The sequence below is a fragment of the Garra rufa genome, chromosome 23, assembly GCF_049309525.1.
Source record: "Garra rufa chromosome 23, GarRuf1.0, whole genome shotgun sequence".
Taxonomy (NCBI): domain Eukaryota; kingdom Metazoa; phylum Chordata; class Actinopteri; order Cypriniformes; family Cyprinidae; genus Garra; species Garra rufa.
In genome coordinates, this window is record NC_133383.1 from 7,446,616 (window position 1) to 7,469,196 (window position 22,581).

General features: G+C 33.2%; 1 protein-coding gene across 3 annotated transcripts in view; it reads right to left on the reverse strand.

Annotated features, from left to right (window-relative positions):
• sez6l (seizure related 6 homolog (mouse)-like) overlaps nucleotides 1-22,581 on the reverse strand; it is a 74,505-nt gene that overhangs the window by 22,840 nt on the left and 29,084 nt on the right. For all 3 annotated transcript variants that reach the window (XM_073829359.1, XM_073829360.1, XM_073829361.1), the window contains 2 exons: nucleotides 5,041-5,487; nucleotides 1,642-1,781 (listed from right to left, as the gene is read on the reverse strand). In XM_073829359.1, coding sequence (XP_073685460.1) covers nucleotides 1,642-1,781; nucleotides 5,041-5,487 — 587 coding nt within the window. The remainder of the gene's footprint in view (nucleotides 1-1,641; nucleotides 1,782-5,040; nucleotides 5,488-22,581) is intronic.

The window sequence follows — 22,581 nt, forward strand, 5'->3', positions numbered from 1 at the left end:
ATATAATATAGTATAATATAATATAACAAAAAAACTATAATAATTAGTACAATAAAAAACAAATTACTGTGAATATTTAATATGTATATGTTTGTAACTATTATAAATACAATTATATATTATTAACTAATATAAATGATTTAATTATATTTATATATCCAATATTTCTTTTAATAATACATTATATATACACACTGATATTATTTATAATATTAAATACACAATAATAAATAAAATACTGTCAGTTTTTATATTTTAATAAAAATATAAAAATAAAAAATCTAGAATTAACACAAAAAACAAATTACTGTGAATATTTAAAATGTATATGCATATATTAGAATATAAAGCATATATAAATAATTAATATAAATTAATGACATTTTTTTATATTGATTATAATTATATACCCAATATTTCATTTAATAATACAATATTATATATACACTGATATTATGTAAAATATTTAATACATAATAAATATATATATATATATAATATAATATAATATAATATAAATATAAAATGAAATACTATCAATTTTGTATATTTTAATAAAAAAAATCTATGTAAATATTTATATATTTTAAAATATAATTAAACTATGCTTCTATATAATATTGTGTCAAATTTTGTGTTGGTATCAATGTTAGACACTTTTATTCTAGAAATATAAAAAGTCCAAAGTTTAAGGTTCACATAGAACATTATTTGATCAAATCATTTCAGACAAATTTAATACACTTTGATAAATTAACCTTTTCTTTTTCTTTGAAGTAACACGCACCAATAAATTGTGAACAGCGGGAACATGCATTAAGAAAGAAAAGAATGGCATTTTAATTCCGTGTTGACTTTAAAGCATATCACAGCCAGCATGGATTATCCGTATCTCATCCGATCCCATGAGGACAGCGTGTGTGTGTGTATACATACCAAATTAATTGGAAGTGTTTTAATCCCTTGGGACAGAAAATTTAACACACACACACACACACACACACACACACACACACACACACACATAGACCCACACAGATACACAGCAGGCCCTTGGCTGTGGATTAAAGCGGTAATTAGAGATTATGTCACGGGCGTGAATCATCCGCAGAGGGACAGCGGACGTGGACACGGGATTACATTGGGCTGCATGCGGGCACTACGGCTCTGATGAACCCCCGTCTCGCTCATTAACATCTGCTTGTGTGGTTCCGGCTCTCTGGAAACGTACTGCTGCCGGCCTGAAGTGCTCGACTCCAGTAATTAGATCCGTGCAATTGCACCACGTGCCACTAGAGGGCACGTTCGACTGGACACAGGGCTGTTAAGCGCAGTCACCTGTATCCGAGGGTGTCGAGAAATTGTGCTAGGCACAAGAGAAATAGGATTGCATTGCAGGGGGAGAAAAAAAAGCTTGTTAGGCAGCAGATTGCATTTCCAGATAACTCCCTCGGGGCCACATGCTGTGGTCGGTGTTCTGCAGCTGCTTATTTGTTGAATTACACAGTCTATTAGCATGCCATTTAAAGAGATCCATGCATTAACAGGTGCCCGTTCAGTCAAGAACATCCAGCGCGGTTTGTCATATCATTCAGAGGTGGAGGAAAATATGATTAATGGAAGCAATATTAAAAAAGGTACCTGTAGCTCCACACCGTAGCCTGTGTAGACGGTCACTGTATAAGTGCACTGCAGGAACGCTCCTTCAGGGAGGGGCGGATCGTCTGAAGAATCGATGTAGCCCTCTGGGTCGGTGAAATTGACCCTGCAGTTTGTTACAGCTGGAGGAAAATGCCAGACAGACGACATTAAAAACCCAAGCGTTCATCTGAGAATGTCTACAGAGGGGATGTGAGATGGTAAACAACAGTGAGGAGAAAAATCTACATCATGTAGCTGTAGCTGTACATTTCCCTCATGAAAATGGTAGCTTGGAGTAACTCCAATTTCCATGCCGGTTCAGGATAGTTTATACTGGTTAGTTCTGGTTTGGAACGGATCTTGCATAAGCAAGCAAAACATTTGTGGACTGGTTAACAAGCATGGTTTTTCTAGTAAAGCTAGTTGAGAAAACCAGGACACCAGCATTAAAACAACAGCATAAACTATACAGATGTTCACACTAGACATATAGCAAGTTGCTAATTTAAATAAATGCAAAAACAAAACAAAAAAATGTTCAAAAACAATTTGTGAATAAAGGGAACAAAATTATCACTTCTGGGGGAAATTGTTGCAAATAGAGGGTGGATTTTTTTATTTTATTTGAAGTTCGGGATAAATGTAACTTATTTTGTCTTCTGGGAAACATGTAAGTATCTTCTGTAGCTTCTGAAGGGCAGTATTAAATGAAAAAAAAAAAAGATATTTAGACTAAATATATATATTTTTTCATTCTGTTTAAAAGTTTTCACCCCTGAGATGGATCTCAAAATCATACAGTCATTGTTGGAAAGGGTTCAAATTCACAAAAACGCTAAAAAAAAAAAAAAACACAAAACAAAGAATTTGTGGAACCTGAAGAATTTTTTTGAAGAACAGCGAAAAGGGACTCATGAACAACTATCACTAAACAAAAAAACACAGCTGTGGATCATTTAAACTTTTGAACGGGGTAATTTTTATAAATTCAACTATTATTTTCTTTTGTGGACTACAAGTAAACGTCTTTTATGTAAAGTATCTTATTCAGGTAAGTACTAAATAAAAAATAACACACATTTTGTATGATCCCTCTTATTTTGGTAAAACATCGAACATTTAGCAGATTCGGCAAGGTGTATATAAACATTTGACCTCAACTGTATATATTTTTTCTATTTTCATTTTAAATTTCAGTGACTTTGTTATATGCTTTTGTTACTTTTTTCCAGGTTTTGTTTTTAATATTTCTATTTATCTTAACTTATTTTTATTTCAGTTTTAGTTTTAGTAATTTTAGTACCTTAACTCGGAAAAAACATTTCTAATTTATGTTTATATAACTAACATTTACATTTTGTTTTATTTTAGCATTATTTCAATGAACAAAAACAATTTTTAATAGTTTTATTTAATGATAACAACACACTGCATCTGAGACAATTATTTGGTCACATGACTAGAAGAACAGTCAAATGACTTTTAATATGCATTAAATCTTTTCACCAAAAATGATCCACTTCAAGTGACCATATAAGCTTTTTTATGTGCTTTTTGGATATTTAATGCACATCTTTGGGTTTCCACTCCGCGTTTTTTTAACGCAACAACAGACAATTTGCATCAAAAGAGAATGGAAACCTAGCTAGCCAATGGTTTTCAGTGACAGAGTGAACAAACCTAGAAATCATTCACTTTCAGTGAGAGCTGGTGAGACCAAGAAAACAACAAAGTTAAACAAAATCAACAATAGCTATGTTTCCATCACCCTGTTTTTATGCGCATTTTGAAGTATTGCATCAGAAACAAGTAATGGAAATGCCAAAAAAAAAAAATCTCTTCGCAAAAAAAAAAAAAATTGTACACTCGCTTGAGGTGGTTTTTGAGTTGAAATGGAGATGGAAAAAGTAAACAAAAAGAATAATAATAATGTGACTTTGCGCTATGGGACGTGATAACTTGACTAATCCAGAGGATCGATCATATTGCACAGCATCTGAAATGTTGTGATGGTCATTCTGAAATATCTGAGCAAAGTCTGTCGTCAAAGTATTTCTGTATAACTGCTTTCCAGAACTGTCTTACAAGACTGCGTTATATAAATAGTGTTTCGTCTGCTCTCTCTGAGGCACAAGTAATTTATTATATATGGAAATTATTATACAGTTGAAGTCAAAAAGTTACATACACCTTGCAGAATCTGCAAAATATAAATTACTTTACCAAAATAATAGAGATCATGCAAAACGCATGTTATTTTATATTTAGTACTGACCTGAATAAGATATTTTACATAAAAGAAGTTTACATATAGTCCGCAAGAGAAAATAATAGTTACATTTATATTCAAAAGTTTACATACACTTGATTCTTAATACTGTGTTGTTACCTGAATGATCCACAGCTGTGTTTTTTTGTTTAGTGATAGTTGTTCGTGAGGCCCTTGTTTGTCCTGAACAGTTAAACAGCCGCTGTTCTTCAGAAAAATCCTTCAGGTCCCACAAATTCTTTGATTTTACAGCATTTTGGTGCATTTAAACCCTTTTTCAACAATGAGTGTATGATTTTGAGATCCATCTTTTCACACTGAGGACAACTGAGGGACTCATATGCATCTATTACAGAAGGTTCAAACGCTCACTGATGCTCCAGAAGAAAAAACGATGCATTTAGAGCCAGGGGTGTAAACTTTTGTACAGAATGAAGATGTGTACTTTTTTCTTATTTAGCCTAAATATCACATATTTTTCATTTAGTACTGCCCTACATAAGATACTTATATGTTTCCCAGAAGACAAAATAAGTTTAATTTACCCCGATCTTCAAATTCAAAACGTTTTTTGTGGATCATTCAGGTAACAACAGCATTAAGAATCAAGGGGATGTAAACTTTTGAACAGGGTTGTTTTTCAGCTATTATTTTCAGTACTAAATACAAAATAACATGGATTTTGTATGATCCCTCTTATTTTGGTAAAATAATTAATTAATCCTACTTTTCTTAGTGATATTTAGTGCCAGTTTTTGTTCTCTTATGCTGATGATACACTGGGCAACTTTTTGAGCAATGTTGCCAGGCAACTTTGGCAAATGTTGCCGTCAACGGGCAGCCAGGTGTGATAGAAGGCCCAAAACTGATCTAAATTATCCAGATAGAAATGTGTTACCCATTCTCAATGGGAAAGTGCCCAAGCAACATTGCTCAAAAAAAGTTGCCAGATAAAATTGCTCAAAAAGTTGCCCAGTATATCATCAGCATTAGACTCGTTGGATAGAAATGGTGCTTATTTGCAAATGTTTTATGCGATATTCCATTTTTGTGCATAAGTTCAATTGGCAAACCCAGCTTATGCAACATAAAGAACATCACCTAGGTTTCTCTAAAAATCTCAGTCTTACCTGAGGTGAAAACACCAGGCGCTGTGTCGGTGCTCACAGTGGTTGGAACCGCAACTGTGCCTGAAGGTTGCGGGTGTGGAGTCGGAGCATCGGTATCCCAGCTCGGTGTTGCGACTGCCTCCGGAGGTTCAGTGGGAAGGTCGTAGGCTGGAGGTAAAGTGGGGCGGCCAGTGGCACTGTGTGCAGGGAGCATCTTCCTCAGGAAGGGCTGGTCGGGTGACAAGGCCTCTGCTCCGGCCCCCAGTTCCTTTCCCAGCATGGGCACCAGATTAGGGGGTAAACCGCTGGGAAGAGTCACACCCTTCTGAGCCAGAAGATGATCCTTATGTGACAGGACTGACTCGAGGAAGTCCTGCCCCATGGATGCAACTCCTCTGGGGGGTTCTTTAGGGGCTGGTACCTGCATCGCTGGAGCGAGGCTAGGTTGAGGAGTCCAACCAGACTCATCTGAAAGAAAGATAGAGAGTATGAGAACAATTAAACTGGTTCCTTTCTGAAATAGCTAACCGACATCCAACAATGTAGAGCAAATGAATACTTTGCATTTCTGTTTCTGAAATTCAAGAAAAAGATCCAAGTAATTCACCAGTTTCAGAAGAGATTTTAACAATGACTCGAACTGTGCTTAGATATGCCAAGATAAGTCTGTAAATGGATGTTAAAGATCTCAGTATGAAGTCAAATTTAACATTCTCATCAAATTTGTCAGATCAGATGATCCGAGCTGGTATCCAAACAAATTTTATAGATTTCTTATTGTTTGTGTATCTTACTGTATTTCTCTTAAAGGTACACTACATATTTTTGACCTCTCTATCACCATCTGTTGTTGAAACATGACATTTCCAGCCAAATCAAACTTGACAGCTCGGAAATCAATATTGTCTGCTCGGTGGAAAAACATGGGTTTGAATGCCAATTTCTTATGTACTGGCTCAATTCATTGCCTACAACAAATTCGATGAAAAACAAAATCAGCAGGGTTATTATCAAAAATTAAAAATATAACAATTGTTTTTAAAAAAAAGTTAAATCTAAATAAATAAAATAAAATATTAATATTATATGGTAATTTGAAACTGATTAGTTAGTCACCATAGCAACATTTCTAATTTTTGTTTATTTTAAGCTGCAGCACTGCAATTATTAACTGGAAATAAATAAAAACTAAAGCTGAAATAAAAACCAAAATAAATATAAATTAAACCTAAATAGTAATACTGTAAAAAAAAAAAATGAAAATAATATAATAATAATAATAATAACAATAATAGTATTAATAAAATATTTTTTAATTATTATCTTTACCACACAAAAAGGACATTTTATTTAAAACAAAATAATCTGTGTGCATTTTATTTCTTTTTTTATTACGATTTGTTTTTTATTTAATTTAATTTGAGTATTCTTTGAAAAAATCTACTACTTAAATTTGCTACAAATAAAATTAAAAACATCAGTTATCCCTTAAGATAAAAAAAAAAGGAGTGAAGGTGGAGTGACTGAATATGAGTTTAATTCTCATGCACTGTAAAAATCAACCTCTCAGTTATAAATGTCCATTTGGAAAGGCATGTTGCCAAACACGCAAGTGATAATATGCATGATTTGCGATAAGTCATGGTAGAGCATGGTTAAACATGCTGCCAGTGCTGCATTCATTCAGGGCAGATGTCAGCTGTATCTCTGATTAGGGGTCGATGTGAAAGAGCTGGGAGTTCCAGCTCGGGGGGAATCTAGTTTTCACAGCACTATTGTGGGTCTATGCGGGTGAGTGGACCACTGCCAGGGCTGCCAGTTATTATAACTCTCTCTCTCTCTCTCTCTCTCTCTCTTCGCCGCTGATTCAGGTTTGCAGACAGTCCTTCACGGGGAGGATGGACCGGAACGCAAATGAAGCGTGTCGGAGAAACGACTAAGAAATGCACCGACACGCCGTCTCCTACGTGTGCTAATATGTGGAGCTACACCTCCAGCTCGCCAACTCACCACCTGAACTCATTCTCAAGCCCAATGAAACACCGCAACCTCTCATTTTCTGCCAGAAAGGTGTCAATGAGCCAGTTAAACTGTCATCCTTATGCTTTATGTAAATGGACCATTTTAAGCACTATATACACTCCAATTTACAATAAGAGTCTAAACGTGTGAGTCCACATTGTAAAGATATATATGGGCCAGAACTGCACAGAACTGGTGCAAACTGCTGTCCCACAACCAAAAAAATAAATAAAAAATAAAAAAACATTTAAAAAGCATTTAAGTATTCAATTCTTATATATTTAAACCCATAATAGTATTTAAAATATCAGTAAGCTAATATTTATAAAATTATTATTTAGTTACTTGCAATTGGAAAGTGGCTGTCCCGAACTCTAACCCCTAAATTTAAACAGAAATATTGAAATCACTTTTGCATTTAATTCCACTGGTGTTTAAAAAAAATATTTTAGATTTTTTAAAAAGTGAAGCTATAAAAAAAATGATAGTTTCTTTGTAAATTATGAAACTTCCCACATTTTCATGTCTACTTTCATTTCACTACTGAAACAGTGTATGTTTTAGGCCATTGGCTGAGACTGATTTAAACAACCCTATTTGGTAAAGTTACGGTAGTGACATCTTTGTTTTTTGGGTGTTATCCCATGAAATTGTCAATACCGTAACATTTGGTGAAGTTTTGGTAGTGACATCTTTTTTTTTTGGGTGTTATCTCATAAAACTGTAACTACCAAAACAGTCACAACAAAACATTTGGTAAAGTTTCGGTAGTGACAGTTTTTTGGGTGCTACTCCATAAAATTGTCACTACCATAACAGTCATGACCGAAACATTTGGTGAGGTTTTGGTAGTGACATCTTTGTCTTTTAGGGTGTTATCCCATAAAATTGTCACAACTTCACCAAATGTTTCGGTATTGGTAGTGACATCTTTTTTGGGTGTCATTCCATAAAACTGTCACTACCGAAACATTTGGTGAAGTTTTGGTAGTGACATCTTTGTTTTTTTGGGTGTTATCCCATAAAATTGTCAATACCAAAACAGTCACAACAAAACATTTGGTGAAGTTTCGGCAGTGACATCTTTGTATTTTGGGTGTTATTCCATAAAACTGTCACTACCAAAACATTTGGTGAAGTTTTTGTAGTGACATCTTTGTTTTTTGGGTGTTATCCCATAAAATAAACAGTCACGACCAAAGCATTTGGCAGAAGTTTCAGTAGTGACATCTTTGTTTTTTGGGTGTTATCCCATAAAATTGTCACTACCAAAACAGTCACGACCGAAACATTTAGTGAAGTTTCGGTAGTGACATCTTTGTATTTTGGGTGTTACCCCATAAAATTGTCTTGAACAAAACATTTGGTGAAGTTTGGGTAGTGACATTTTTCTTTTTTGGGTGTTATCCTATAAAACTGTCACTACCGTAACAGTAGCAACCAAAGCATTTGGTGACATCTTTGTTTTTTGGGTGTTATTCCATAAAATTGTCACTAACAAAACAGTCATTACTGAAACATTTGGTGAAGTTTCGGTAGTGACATCTTTGTTTTTTTGGGTGTTATCCTATAAAATTGTCACTACCGTAACAGTCAGGGCCAGATTAACACTTTGTTGTACCCTGGGCAACAATATTCAAGGGCCCATCATCACGACCCCAGGATCACCATAATATGGTCATATATAGAATATATTACTGTAATATACAGTAAATATACTCAATACTTCAAATCCTAATTGTCATCATATTTTGATTTACAAATATTTAAATGCTCATAGAACTACAAATGCACTACTATGTCCCCTATCAAAGACATTCACTCACATATGATGCTATGAAAACAAAACACATAAGCATCTGTACAGTATAATCTGGTAAAATTGACCCACTACATTGAGAGGGAGGGAAGTATCCTCCATTTTCACAAAAAATGAATAAATAAGCAACCACTTTCAAACCATTTGCCAGTAGCCAACGTTACTTTTCTTCCCGGTACTTTAGCCTACTTTGTGTAAAAACGAAAACATTTATTTCAGTGAAAAATAAGTCCTAAACTGTCTATTTTAACATTTTGAACAATCTTTTGCTTTTTTTTTTTTTTTTTTTAGAAATTCTTATGTTTTAATTTTTCTGATAATCAAATGAAAGCATAAACATTTATTTATTTTTAATCAAATGAAAAATAAACCCTTTTAATTTTTGGCAAACAAACAGAGGTTTACTGTTAAAATCAATACATGGAAGAAAAATTATATTCAGTTTAAAACGTTTAAATAATAATTGTAGTATTTTTTTCTACAATTAAGTGGTTAATCTTGTTGTAATATTTATTTTTTGTCGTATATATTGTTTTATGTAAATTATTTAAATAGGAATATATAAACACCTACATTATACTGTACAAAAGAAATACAAGACTAATATTGTTGTTACATGTTGAACCGTACTTTTATTTTGACAGGTTGCCGTGAAGTTTCTGTGTGTACAGTATGAAATTATGCTAGTTTTCTTAAATGAAACGGTAAAAGTGATTGAAAGATTGAGTTTATCTGTTCATGTGAGATGCAAATGCAAAAAATTACCGTGAGCGTCACGCATGCTTCAGTACGCGCGTAGTAAAAAAAAAAAACGCGTCTCCACCATTCATATTAAAACGGTCTTTTTCATTTCAGTTTTTCACAGACAGTAGTCCATATCGCGATTTGAATTAAGTGACAGACCAACTTTTGATTTATTAATCCAAAAATCGACGAATTCCGTAGTATTCCGCGCTATAGTAAAGTCGGTTTTTATGAATGGAGTGCGTGATCCCGTCTGTGTTTTCGCGGAGGAGACATTGTAAACGCGCGACTATGTAGAGACGGAAATGACATGCCTTCGTGTAAATAAGATAAATAACATAAGGCAATTTATTTTGCTCGTGTCCTTGCTGTCCTGGGCCCTTTAGATGTCGTGGGCCCCTGGGCAATTGCCCAGTTGCCCGTATGGTTAACCCGGGCTTGGTAACAGTAAGGACCGAAACATTTGGTGACATCTTTGTTTTTTGGGTGTTATTCCATAAAATTGTCACTAACAAAACAGTCATTACTGAAACATTTGGTGAAGTTTCGGTAGTGACATCTTTGTTTTTTGGGTGTTATCCTATAAAACTGTCACTACCGTAACAGTAGCAACCAAAGCATTTGGTGACATCTTTGTTTTTTGGGTGTTATTCCATAAAATTGTCAGTAACAAAACAGTCACCACTGAAACATTTGGTGAAGTTTCGGTAGTGACATCTTTGTTTTTTGGGTGTTATCCTATAAAATTGTCACTACCGTAACAGTAAGGACCGAACATTTGGTGACATCTCTGTTTTTTGGGTGTTATTCCATAAAATTGTCACTACCGTAAAAGTCATGGCCAAAACATTTGGTGAAGTTTCGGTAGTGACATCTTTGTCTTTTTGGGTGTTAACCTATAAAATTGTCACTACCAAAACAGGCACGACTGAAACATTTGGTGGGGTATTGATAGTGACAAAAGTTATCATTGTTTCGGTAGTGACAAGAGGGAATACATAATCCTTTATTTAGGAGATATTATTTTAAAGTTATGCAAATTTGTAGTATTTTAGTATGTTTTAATAGTGTTTTTGTGTATGCAAGTTAAAATTCTGTAATGTGATGTGGTCACTACCAAAGCATTACTGTCACAACCGAAAATGTGCAGTCATGACCAAAACATGGGATGTTTTGTTAAAAATAAAGTATACTGAATGATCAACTAAGATGTTATGACAGTTTTCTAATCAATGTATACTCAAACTAATGAAAAATTGGATTCAAAATACAACAAATCTCATAAATCACACTTGAAATAGTGTTAAAATTGTAATTGATATTGATTTACCTTTTTAGAACTTTTTATTAAAATAGAAAAAATATATTGACAAGGAAGCAAGCAAAATCGTAATAAGTCAATATAATTCTTCATATTAAATTATTTATTACTGTGTTACGGGAGTGACAAAATAGTGAAGATGACAAATATTCCAAAACTTTCTGAAAATACAACAGGAGAATTAACTTTCATACTTGTGGAAAAGACATGTTTTTCAAGAACAATCCTACTCTGACTTTGAACCAATTCTGTAAAATGGCCCGTATATTTCCCAAGCCCACTCTTACGGGAACAAAAAGGTGGATATAGTGTGGAAATGCATTAAAAATACCCTATGCTAAAAAATCTTTCCATAACAAACTCATTTAGATGCATAAGACTGCTGATCTCTGTTGGCTTTTTCACCACAGCGCCCATTCCTCAAGGTGAAAAAAAGAGGAAGTGTCTGATCAATTAAATTACACAGGAGAAAAAAGCTATTACCCTCGGCGAGTGATAGAGTGTTGTCCGGGGACGTTGTCTGAGCAATAAAACAATGTAATGAATGTGAGTATAAGAGGAAAGCACCCGACGTGAAGTGCACAGGGCCGCTTCGTCCTCTAGTGAAAGTTAATTGTACACCATACATGCACTTCTGCTCAATATAAGCAATCCTGAATTTATTAGCCACCATTAGAGATTCAGACAAGAAGCTAGTTGACTACAGAATGTATAACACTTAGAGTTAAAGCAGAGCTTCAACAAAAATGTTTTTTTTATTTTTTATTTTTTTATTTAGGATTCTCCTAAAATTCCTTAAGAAAAAAACGGACACAAATGAGACCTGTATTGACATACGAATACAGGGCTATGAAATGAATGTGGATAGCAGGGCAGATAATTTCTCCTGAGATTTGATGGCAGACTTTTATATCTGAGAGCAGTTTGAGATCTGAAACTCTATAGCAAAAACACACTTGAGACTACCAGGATCTTTTTCTTAGAAGAACAATCTCAGTTCAGCAAAGCCTCCATTTGATCTTCTAATCTAATCGCTGTCTAGAAGAAACAATCGAAGTATTACAGAGATTTGTATTCATATATGAAGAAATTGGATTTCACAATACATTTATTGCGATTCAGTATCAAAACAACAACACTTCATCCATTAACGGTTCGATCTGAGGCCAGGGCTTTCCATAATCACTGTTTGCAAGCGCTGTGTTATCTCTGTCAATCATTTAATCTATAGGGACAAAGAGTACCAATTTCATGCTATTGTTCACTGGATCTTTTTCGCAGTGTTGAATTGCCGTTCGACGCCGTTCAACTTTTATTTATAGCAAGTGGGTCAGACAAAGCCAACACCATCTGACTCTGAAACTCCATAGTCGCTAAACACTACAGGGTTGGAGTTGGATAGGTCAGGAGCCATTATCCACAGAAAAGAGAGAGAGAGAGAGAGAGAGAGAGAGAGAGAGAGAGAGAGAGAGAGAGAGAGTATTTTAATCACTTTTTTTAAACCCACTATTTTGAATATCAATTTAACTATTTCATGAGTTAGTAATTGCAAGCAGACACATAAGAGCTTGTCAACACTGAAACTGCCTTTCAGCTGCAACCTCCAACAAAGCTGCAAAAGAATTTGCTCCTTGTTTACACACAAATTATTATTCTTGTCAATCAGTTATATCAATCAGTAATCATTGGCTTCACCCAAAAGATAATAAGACTATGTACAAGAGGCATCATTGTGGAAAAAATATTTCTCAGCTTTTATTTACACTTGAACAAAAAGTGTCATGTCCAAAATTATTCATACCCTTTGCAAACTGTCACAATCTATGGGAAAATCCGAAGTTCTATACCATTCCAAATAATCCAAGCTGTTCTAAAGCATTCTAATTACCCTGATTCATTGGGAACAGCTCAACAGGTAAAAAACAGAAGCTCTCTACTGTTGGTTTGTGGACAGTCATGGCTAAGACAAAGGAGCTCACTGAGGACCTGCGGCTGCGCATTGTGGCTGCTCACAAGTCAGGAAAGGGCTATAAGACCATATCTAAATGTTTTGAAGTTCCAGTGGCTACAGTGCAAAGTATTATTAAAAAATACAAGACTCTCACAAATTCGAGTTCCACACTGTGAAAAATCTCAGAGGACGTGGTCAGAAGCCAAAAGTGACACCTGTGCTGGCCAGGAGGATAGTGAGAGAGGGAAAAAAGGATCCAAGGATCACCACCAAGGCCATCCTGATGAATCTGGGCTCTGCTGGTGGCAACATCTCAAGGCAGACAGTCCAACAGACACTGCACTCCGCTGGGTTCCACAGACGCAGACAGGGATGGGTACCGAAACCTTTTACTTTATCGGTCCCGGTGCCAAATTATAAAAGACAGAAGTATCGACAAGCTCTGACATTAACGGTTCTGCTTTCGGTACTGGAGAAATAAAAAAAATAAATGTGACTGTCCTATTTATTATTGCTAAATAAACATTAACTAGCATATTTTACCTGACCATCCTTTTTTAATTTACGATAATATTCGTTATTCTCCTGCACTGCCGTTATTTGCTATCTCACGCACAAAATGTAGTCTGTTCTGCAGTACACAGAGCTCGCGCGCACACAACACGAGAGAGCGCGCGCTTATGGAGTGACAATGGCGGAGAGCGCCGAACGATCCAAAGTATGGTTACACTTCACCCGTGTGAACGCGAACAATGCTCGTTGCAACAAGTGCAACAAGATTTTCGCTTGTAAATGCGGAAACACAAGCAATTTTTCAAAACATCTAGCCAAATTGCATTATGTGCAGAAATGCAAAGTTTTCGACTGCTTGCTTCAACATCCGTCTCCTCAGGTATGCATGCTATGTTAAAATAACGACATAAACATCACATAATGTCTCCCTAAATCAATATTATAATGTTAATAATTTAATAAACACACATTCAGATACATATAGCCTACATATAGGCTAAATATTTAGAATATTCTTATGCAGTAGCCTAAATAAATATTAAACATTAAAATGCCTTTATAGTACTGCTTTTACAAATAGATAAATAATAATAAACTATGCTAAGAAAAGCTTACCTAAAAATGAATTTGTAGTTAAATCGTTGTACATTCATTTACAAGAAAATTGTGTGAATTTATTTGTTTTACAATCATTGGTTTTGTTTGTGTAACAGGTATTTGCTCAAACATTTGTGTTTGCTAAGCTATAGATAATTATTTTACATTTAAAAAATAAAGTGTTGTTATTTCTGTTCTCAATTTGTTTCAGTTTTTTAATTAAAAACACAACAAAAAGTACCGATAAGAGTACCGTTAAAGTACCGAATCGATAAATGGTAATCGATAGAAGTAGTAATACCGTTAAAACCTTAATGATGTCCATCCCTAGACGCAGACCAAGAAGGACATCACTTCTCCAGATAAGGCACACAAAAGCCCGCTTGGCCTTTGCAAATGCTCATCTGGACAAAGAAGAAGACTTCTGGTCTTCTGTTTTATGGTCAGATGAAACAAAAATTGAATTGTTTGGCCACAATGTTTTAGCCTTCATTTGCCGTAAAAAAGGAGAAGCCTTCAACCCTAAGAACACCATCCCCACTGTCAAAAAATGGTGGTGGGAACCTAATGTTTAGGGGGTGTTTTTCAGCCGGTGGACCTGGGAACCTAATCACAGTAAACAGCACCATGAAAAAGGAGCAATACATCAAAATTCTCAACAACAACATCAGGCAGTCTGCAGAGAAACTTGGCCTTGGGCACCAGTGGACATTTCAGCACGACAATGACCCAAAACACATAGCAAAAGTGGTGAAGAAATGGTTAGCAGACAAAAACATTAACGTTTTGGAGTGGCCCAGCCAGAGTCTTGACTTAAATCCAATTGAGAATCTGTGGAGGGAGCTAAAGATCCCTCCAACCTGAAAGAGTTGGAGCTCATCGCTAAAGATGAATGGGCAAAAATACCAGTGGAGACATGCAAAAAGCTGATCAGCAATTATAGGATGCATTTGATTACTGTAATAGCCAATAAAGGCTTTTCTATTGATTATTGAGAAGGGTGTGAATAATTTTAGACATGCCACTTTTTGTTCAAATGTAAATAAAAGCTGAGAAATATTTTTTTCCACAATGATGCCTTATTTGAACTTATTTCGGATATCTTTTTCTTTCTTTTTGTAATTGCTTGTTTTTCGTAGCAATATCTGGCAACATTGTACATTCATAAAAAAAGCTTTTAGACAATCTGTAACTTAATTGCTGACGGGAAGATACCACAATCGGTAAGTTAACGTTAACGTTACTGGCCAGAAGGAAGACGTCTCATGCTCTTTAGTTAACCTTAAGTCATCAAAAAACATTAATTAAAGCATGTTTCTCAACTGGTGGGTTGCAAAAACGTTTTGAGTGGGTCACGGAGTGTGCAGTCAAAGAAACAACAAACGTTATTCTGTTTTTTCTGACGCTAGACTATTATTTTGAAAGACGTGCGTGAAAACGGTTGACTCTTCTATCAGTACCTGAGAAAAACGCTTTTTCCTCATTCAGTATCTATGGTCAAATGAGATGTCAAGTTTTATGTCAGTGTCATCATTCTAACGTTAATTTTATAACTTGTTATAAAATAAAAATTCCCTCACCTAAAAAAAAAACCCGAACTTTCCATGTAAAACATTATACTGAATAAAAAATCTTTCACAGTCATCTACATGTCTGTCTATTTTGAAGTTTAGGCTATATGTAGTGCATTTTTGGGTGTTATTATAGCACAATTCTTAACACCTTACTTCGGATACTATATATAGCATTGTAATACTATAGTTTACATATACAATTATTTCTATACTTGCATTTAATAAACTGTCTACACGTATCTCGTCAATGCACTCCTCATATTATAATATAATAAATCATATATATGTAGCTATAATATGTAATTATTATATCATATATAAGTATATATTAGATTGACCACTCCTATATCTAGTTTTCAACACTGACAATAAATAAATAACAACAACAACAACAACAACATGCTTGGCTTGACCATTAATCATAATCAACATCACTACACTGCAAACACACTGACTTTAATAACCAGAAATGGCTCTGGTGTTATTTTCCCTGCTACTCTGAATGACAAATGAACTATTGCACTGCTTAGAAATTGCTCACGTCTAGTAGACACATTAACGCCCGTCCACATGGAGCGAGCGCGGCGTTCTGTAGCGGTGTCAGTGCGCTTGAGCTGGTCCCGTAAACGCCATTCATTCACATGAAATAATGAGCCCCAAACACAGGGGCCCCAACAGCACAGCAATTACTAAGAGCACAGAGTCCAACTCTGCTCCTGATTGAGAAATTAATCCTCCTCTAGCTGTCATCAACTTAAACCTCACTGTCTCTCTCTCTCATGCTGTCTCTCTCTTTCTCTCTCCTCCCTGTCTCGCTGTCTCTCTCCCGCTGCCTCTGTCTTTTTTTTATCTTGTTTCCTCGACTCGGCTTCTTTCCGTCCCCCCGCACACTGCTTATTCTGTCGGATTATGACTCAGACAGCTTTCCTGACAGTGACGGCGGAAACAGAAGAAATGCAATTCAATAAATGGCCAGCGCTGAGAAAAACGCAGGAGGGGCCAAAAAAACGGTGGCAGCTCATCCATGCGAGAAATATTAATGTCTGAAACCCGTCTGAACTTCTAAAGGGGTTAGCTGATGTTTTTCTGGTTTCTGCCCGTATTTGGTTTTCACAGAACCATGTATATAGCATATATGGATCTTGTATTCAAACAATACACATATATAACAAATGGCAGCTCATTCATGTACAAAATAATACACTTAAAACTATCCGGGATGTCTAAATGTTCTTTTTTAAATTGCTCATCCCTTTCAGAATGTACTATATTATTACCATAATACAATCAATAGATAAAAGTACCATAGTGTTTTTGAAAGTACTATGGAATATCAAGCAAATATCATGCTATATACATGATAAAACTATTAAGAATTGGTTCTGTTAACTAAAATAATAAAGTAAAATAGAAAAATAATTATAAAAAATATTATATCATATGAAAAAACTTTGGAAAAACATTGGAAATGATGAACTGGCAACTAAATGAAGTTGAAGTAAAATTACCAAATTATTTAAAATAAATAAATAAAATACTAAAGTGACTAAAATTACTAAAACTCAGACTGGAATAAAAATATCTTTAAGCTAAAATATATTAAAAATGAGAAAAACACCTCACAAAATTACTAAAACTTAAACTAGGGCTAAAAAAAATCACTATTAAGAATTGTTTTTGTTAACTAAAATATAATTAAAATATTATTTAAAAAAATAAAATTTAATGTAAATATATGAAAAATATATTATATGAAAGATATGTTTAAAAAACCTTATACAAATGACAAAAACATCTCACAAAATTGCTAAAACTTAAACTAGGGTTAAATAAAGAAAAACTATTAAGAATTGTTTTTGTTATTCTCAAACAGAATAACAATAGAAATAAAAAAGAACATAAATAAATCTACTACAAATTAATAAAATCTACTATACATTTTATATGAAAAATATTATATCATGAAAAAACAAATTGGAAACATTGCAAATTATGCCTTGGCAACTAAATAAAGCTGAAATTTAAGTAAAATTACAATAAATAAATAAATAAATACTAAAGTTACTAAAATGGCTAAAACTAAGACTGGAATGAAAATATATTAAAGCTAGAATATGTAAAAAAAAAAAAAAAAAAAAAAAAAAAAGGAGCTAATGAAAATGACAAAAACATCTCACAATTACTAAAACTTATACTAAAATAAAATCTACTATAAATATTAGATGAAAATATTATATCATATGAAAAAATCTTTGGAAAAACAAAAGCTTAAAAATAAAATCTAACATAACACTTTGGAAAAACATTGAAAATGATGCCTTGGCAACTAAATGAAGTTGAAGTACAAAATAAATAAATAAATACTGATGTTACTAAAATGACTAAAACTAAGACTGAAATAAAAATATATTTAAGCTATTTGTTATTTGAGTATTATGTTTCAGTATTTTGTAATAAAGCAAAAAAAAAAGAAGCTATTAACATATGCTAACATTCAAAAGCTTCAAAAATCAATTTTTAAGAAAAAATAAATTAACATTTTTTGAACTTTCCATTTATTAAAAAAAATCCTACAAAATGTTTCATGATTTCCACAAAAATATTAAGCATAATAATTATTATTTTTGATGAAATAATAATAAATAAATAATAATATTCTTAATAAAAATTAATAAATGAATAGGTGAAAATGTAAAAATTAAATATATTTAAGCTAAAAATATGTTTAAAAAGCTACAAAAACATCTCACAAAATTACTAAAACCTAAACTTAAAAATAAAATCTATTATAAATATTAGATGAAAATTATTATATCATGAAAAAACCTTGAAACAACATTGGAAATGATGCCTTGGCAACTAAATGAAGTTAAGTAAAAAAAAAATAATACTAAAATTAAGACTGAAATAAAAATATATTTAAGCTAAAAATATGTATAAAAAAAAGCTTTAAAAAATCTCACAAATTGACTATAACAAACTTAAAAATAAAATATACTATAAATATTATATCAAAAATACTTTGGAAAAACATTGGAAATTATGCCTTGGCAACTAAATTAAGTAAAATCACAAAAAAAGTACTAAAATGACTAAAACTGGAATAAACTGGAATAAAAAATACATTTAAGATAAAAATATGTTTAAAAAGCTAATAAAAATGGCAAAAACATACTCACATATATACACACACACATTCATTATATATATACACAAAGGGAAAATTAAATTAAATTAAAAACTACAAATCTGAAAACCTAAAAATAAAAAATTCTGGAAATTTGAAAAACTCAATATTACATAAAAAGAATTATGCAAATACCATGTAAAAATTGTGTATAAACAATACTAAAGTAACACTGGGTATTTATCAGAATATTATAGTATGCCACAGTATGTTTATAAACATGTACATATTTTTTTCACATAGACAATACCATGGTATAAAATAAAACATATAAAGCACTCAAAGCAACTTGACTTTTTAAAGGGCACAACAAATGCACAACAACTTGTGCAACACATGAGCATCAATATAAATAATCTAAAAGGGTTTTGTGAAATCTGGCAGCATGGTTATAAACATCCAATGTTCCGCGTCTCTGTAACAAACCCTATTCCAGGGCTTTGGTCTGTTGAAATCCAGGAACATAATTCCTCTCAGCAGCATCCTTTGACATTCAAACAGAGGTGAAAGCGGGCCAATCACGAGGCACAATGCTCTATTCAGCAGCAGCGCTTGACAAGAGGAAGATCCCGACCAATCTGGATCAGAAAGAACCCCGAGATCCTGTCAACTGTGTATAAACGCTTGATGGTTCGTATCCCGCCTTCCTTTGTGTGTCTGGATCAAGTCCAAAAGCCGTTCGGAGCGAATATGCCAAAATCAAAATAGAGGCATTCAGTTCAGTCATAATTGCAGCCTAGAGAGCAGTTGGAGGATTTTCAGTTTGACGCTGTTGCCGCAACAACCTGGAGAGATTTACCAAGCGTTTTCTGCTGTTGATAAAGCAGACTTTATTTACCTCTACCAGACAGTTACGTCTTTATCAGGATGCTGCTAAAAGCCAGCAGCGACAGACAGCAACAACACAGCTCCAGAAGTGAAAATCCTATTCATTTCTTTACAGAAAAACTGACTTTTAGTGTATAATCCCATAAAGAAAGGCCTACTGTGAATTCAGAGGTTCAGCTTCTATAGAAGCCCAAATTCAAAATTCAAATTTCAATTCAAATTTTAAAAAATACATTACTTAGCAGAATGTATTGATCCACCAAAGAATTTGCTGTTGCCATGGAAACAAAAATGGCAGCTATAGAGTAACTATTTCTATATATTTGTATAATAGAAATATATTTATATGTTTTCCATTTCATTTTGTACCTGTACAAATAAAAAATACAAACACTGTTAAAAGCTATTAAATTCCATGAAGATTTTTTGTAAAATTCCTACTGTAAACCTATCAAAATGTAATTTTTGATTAGTAATATGCATTGCTAAGAACTTAATTTGGACAACTTTAAAGGTGTTTTTCTCAGTATTTTGATTTTTTGCACCCTTAGATTTCAGATTTTCAAATAGATGTATCTCGGCCAAATATTGTCCTATCCTAACAAACCATACATCAATAGAAAGCTTATTTATTGAGCTTTCATATGTATATATCTCAGTTTTGTAAAATTTAACCTTATGACTGGTTTCGTGGTCCAGGGTCACATATGCTAACATTCAAAAGCTTCAAAAAAAATATATTTTTTTTAAATAGAAATCTCTATTTATTAAAAAAATCCTACAAAATGTTTCATGGTTTCAAAAATATTAAGCATAATAATAATTATTATTTGTGATGAAATAAAAACTATATTTGTGATTAAATAATAATAATAATAATAAAACAAAAACAAATAAATAAATATATAGGTAAAATTTTGATAATCATGATGAATGGTAATTTTCATGGGATAAGCAGTTGATTCCCCTTTAAAGAAAAACAATGATCAATTAAATTTAGCATACTTTTTTTAATGAAAAAATTCTAAAATATCCTAAAAAAGGAGAAATTAAAAAAAAAATCTAAAATATTTAAAAATACATATTTTAATGAAATAAAAACAGCCTTGTTGCGCATAAGAGACAACTTTTAATAAATATAAAATAAATCAAAATAAATAAATAAATGTATTATCCCAAAATTTGGAACAGCATGTGTTTATTTATATTATATCATTGAAAAATGTGTAAGTACTTTTTGTATCATCATCATCGTCGTCGTCAATGGTGATGCTTCATGGGATAAGCAGTTGATTTCCATTTTAAAGGATGAAAATTGGGGAAATAAATAAAAATAAAAAAAATCCAATTTTTTTTTAAATAAAATACTAATATTATTAAATTAGCCTTGAGCATAAGAGACTTCTTTCAATAAATAAATAAATAAAAATAAATAATGTAAAAATGTACATGCACATAAAATTGAACAGCAAAGCATGTAATTATATTAAACTATTAAAATATATCTACATCTCTCTCCCTTTCTATATATACAGTGAGGTCAATAAGTATTTGATCACCCTGTGATTTTGCAAGTTCTCTTACCTCGAAATCATGGAGGGGTCTACAATTTTCAGCATAGGTGCATTTCCACTGTGAGAGACAGAATCTAACAATAAAATCTGGAAATCACATTGTATTATTTTTGAACAATTTATTTGTGAATTACTGTGTCACATAAGTATTTGATCACTTGCTTATCAGCCAGATTTCTGACCCTCAAAGACCTGTTATTTTGCTTTTAAATAGAGAGCTGGGAACCATCGTTTCCAAGGCTACTATCAGTAAAACACTAAGGCGTCAAAGGTTCCCCTGCTAAAGTCAGCCCATGTCCAGGCCCGTCTGAAGTTTGCCAGGGACCATCTGGATGATCCAGAGGAGTCATGGGAGAAAGTCCTATGGTCAGATGAGACCAAAATAGAACTTTTTGGTCTTAACTCCATTCGCCGTGTTTGGAGGAAGAAGAATGATGAGTATCATCCCAATAATACCATACTTACAGTGAAGCATGGGGCTGGAAGCATCATGCTCTGGGGGTGTTTTTCTGCACAGGGGACAGGACGACTGCACTGTATTAAGGAGAGGATGAACGGGGCCATTTATTGTGACATATTGGGCAAAAACCTCCTTCCCTCAGCCAGAGCATTAAAGATGGGTCGTGGCTGGGTCTTCCAACATGACAATGACCCAAAGCACACAGCCAGGAAAACCAAGGAGTGGCTCCGTAAGAAGCATATCAAGGTTCTGGAGTGGTCTAGCCAGTCTCCAGACCTAAATCCAATAGAAAAATCTTTGGAGGGAGCTGAAACTCTGTGTTGCTCAGCGACAGCCCCGAAACCTGACAGATCTAGAGAAGATCTGTATGGAGGAGTGGGCCAAAATCCCTCCTGCAGTGTGTGCAAACCTGGTGAAGAACTACAGAAACTGTTTGACCTCTGTAATTGTTAACAAAGGCTTCTGTACCAAATATTACAATTCTTTGACTCAAGTGATCAAATACTTATTTGACACAGTAATTCACAAATAAATTGTTAAAAAAAAAAAAAAATCATACAATGTGATTTCCGTTTTTCCGATTCTGTCTCTCACAGTGGAAATGCACCTACAGGTGCACCTGTATGCTGAAAATTGTAGACCCCTCCATGATTTCTAAGTAAGAGAACTTGCAAAATCACAGGGTGATCAAATACTTATTGACCTCACTGTATATGTATGTATGTATGTATGTATGTATAGAAATACTATTTTACTTTCTATTTATTAAAAAAATCATTAAAAAAAATTCTGGTTTCCACAAAAATATTAAACATAATAATAATAATAATAATAATAATAATAATAATAATAATAATAATAATAATAATAATAAAAACAAACTATATTTTTATTATTATTATTATTATTATTATTATTATTATTATTATTATTAATTAAATGTAAACTGTATTTTTGGTTAAATAAAAACAG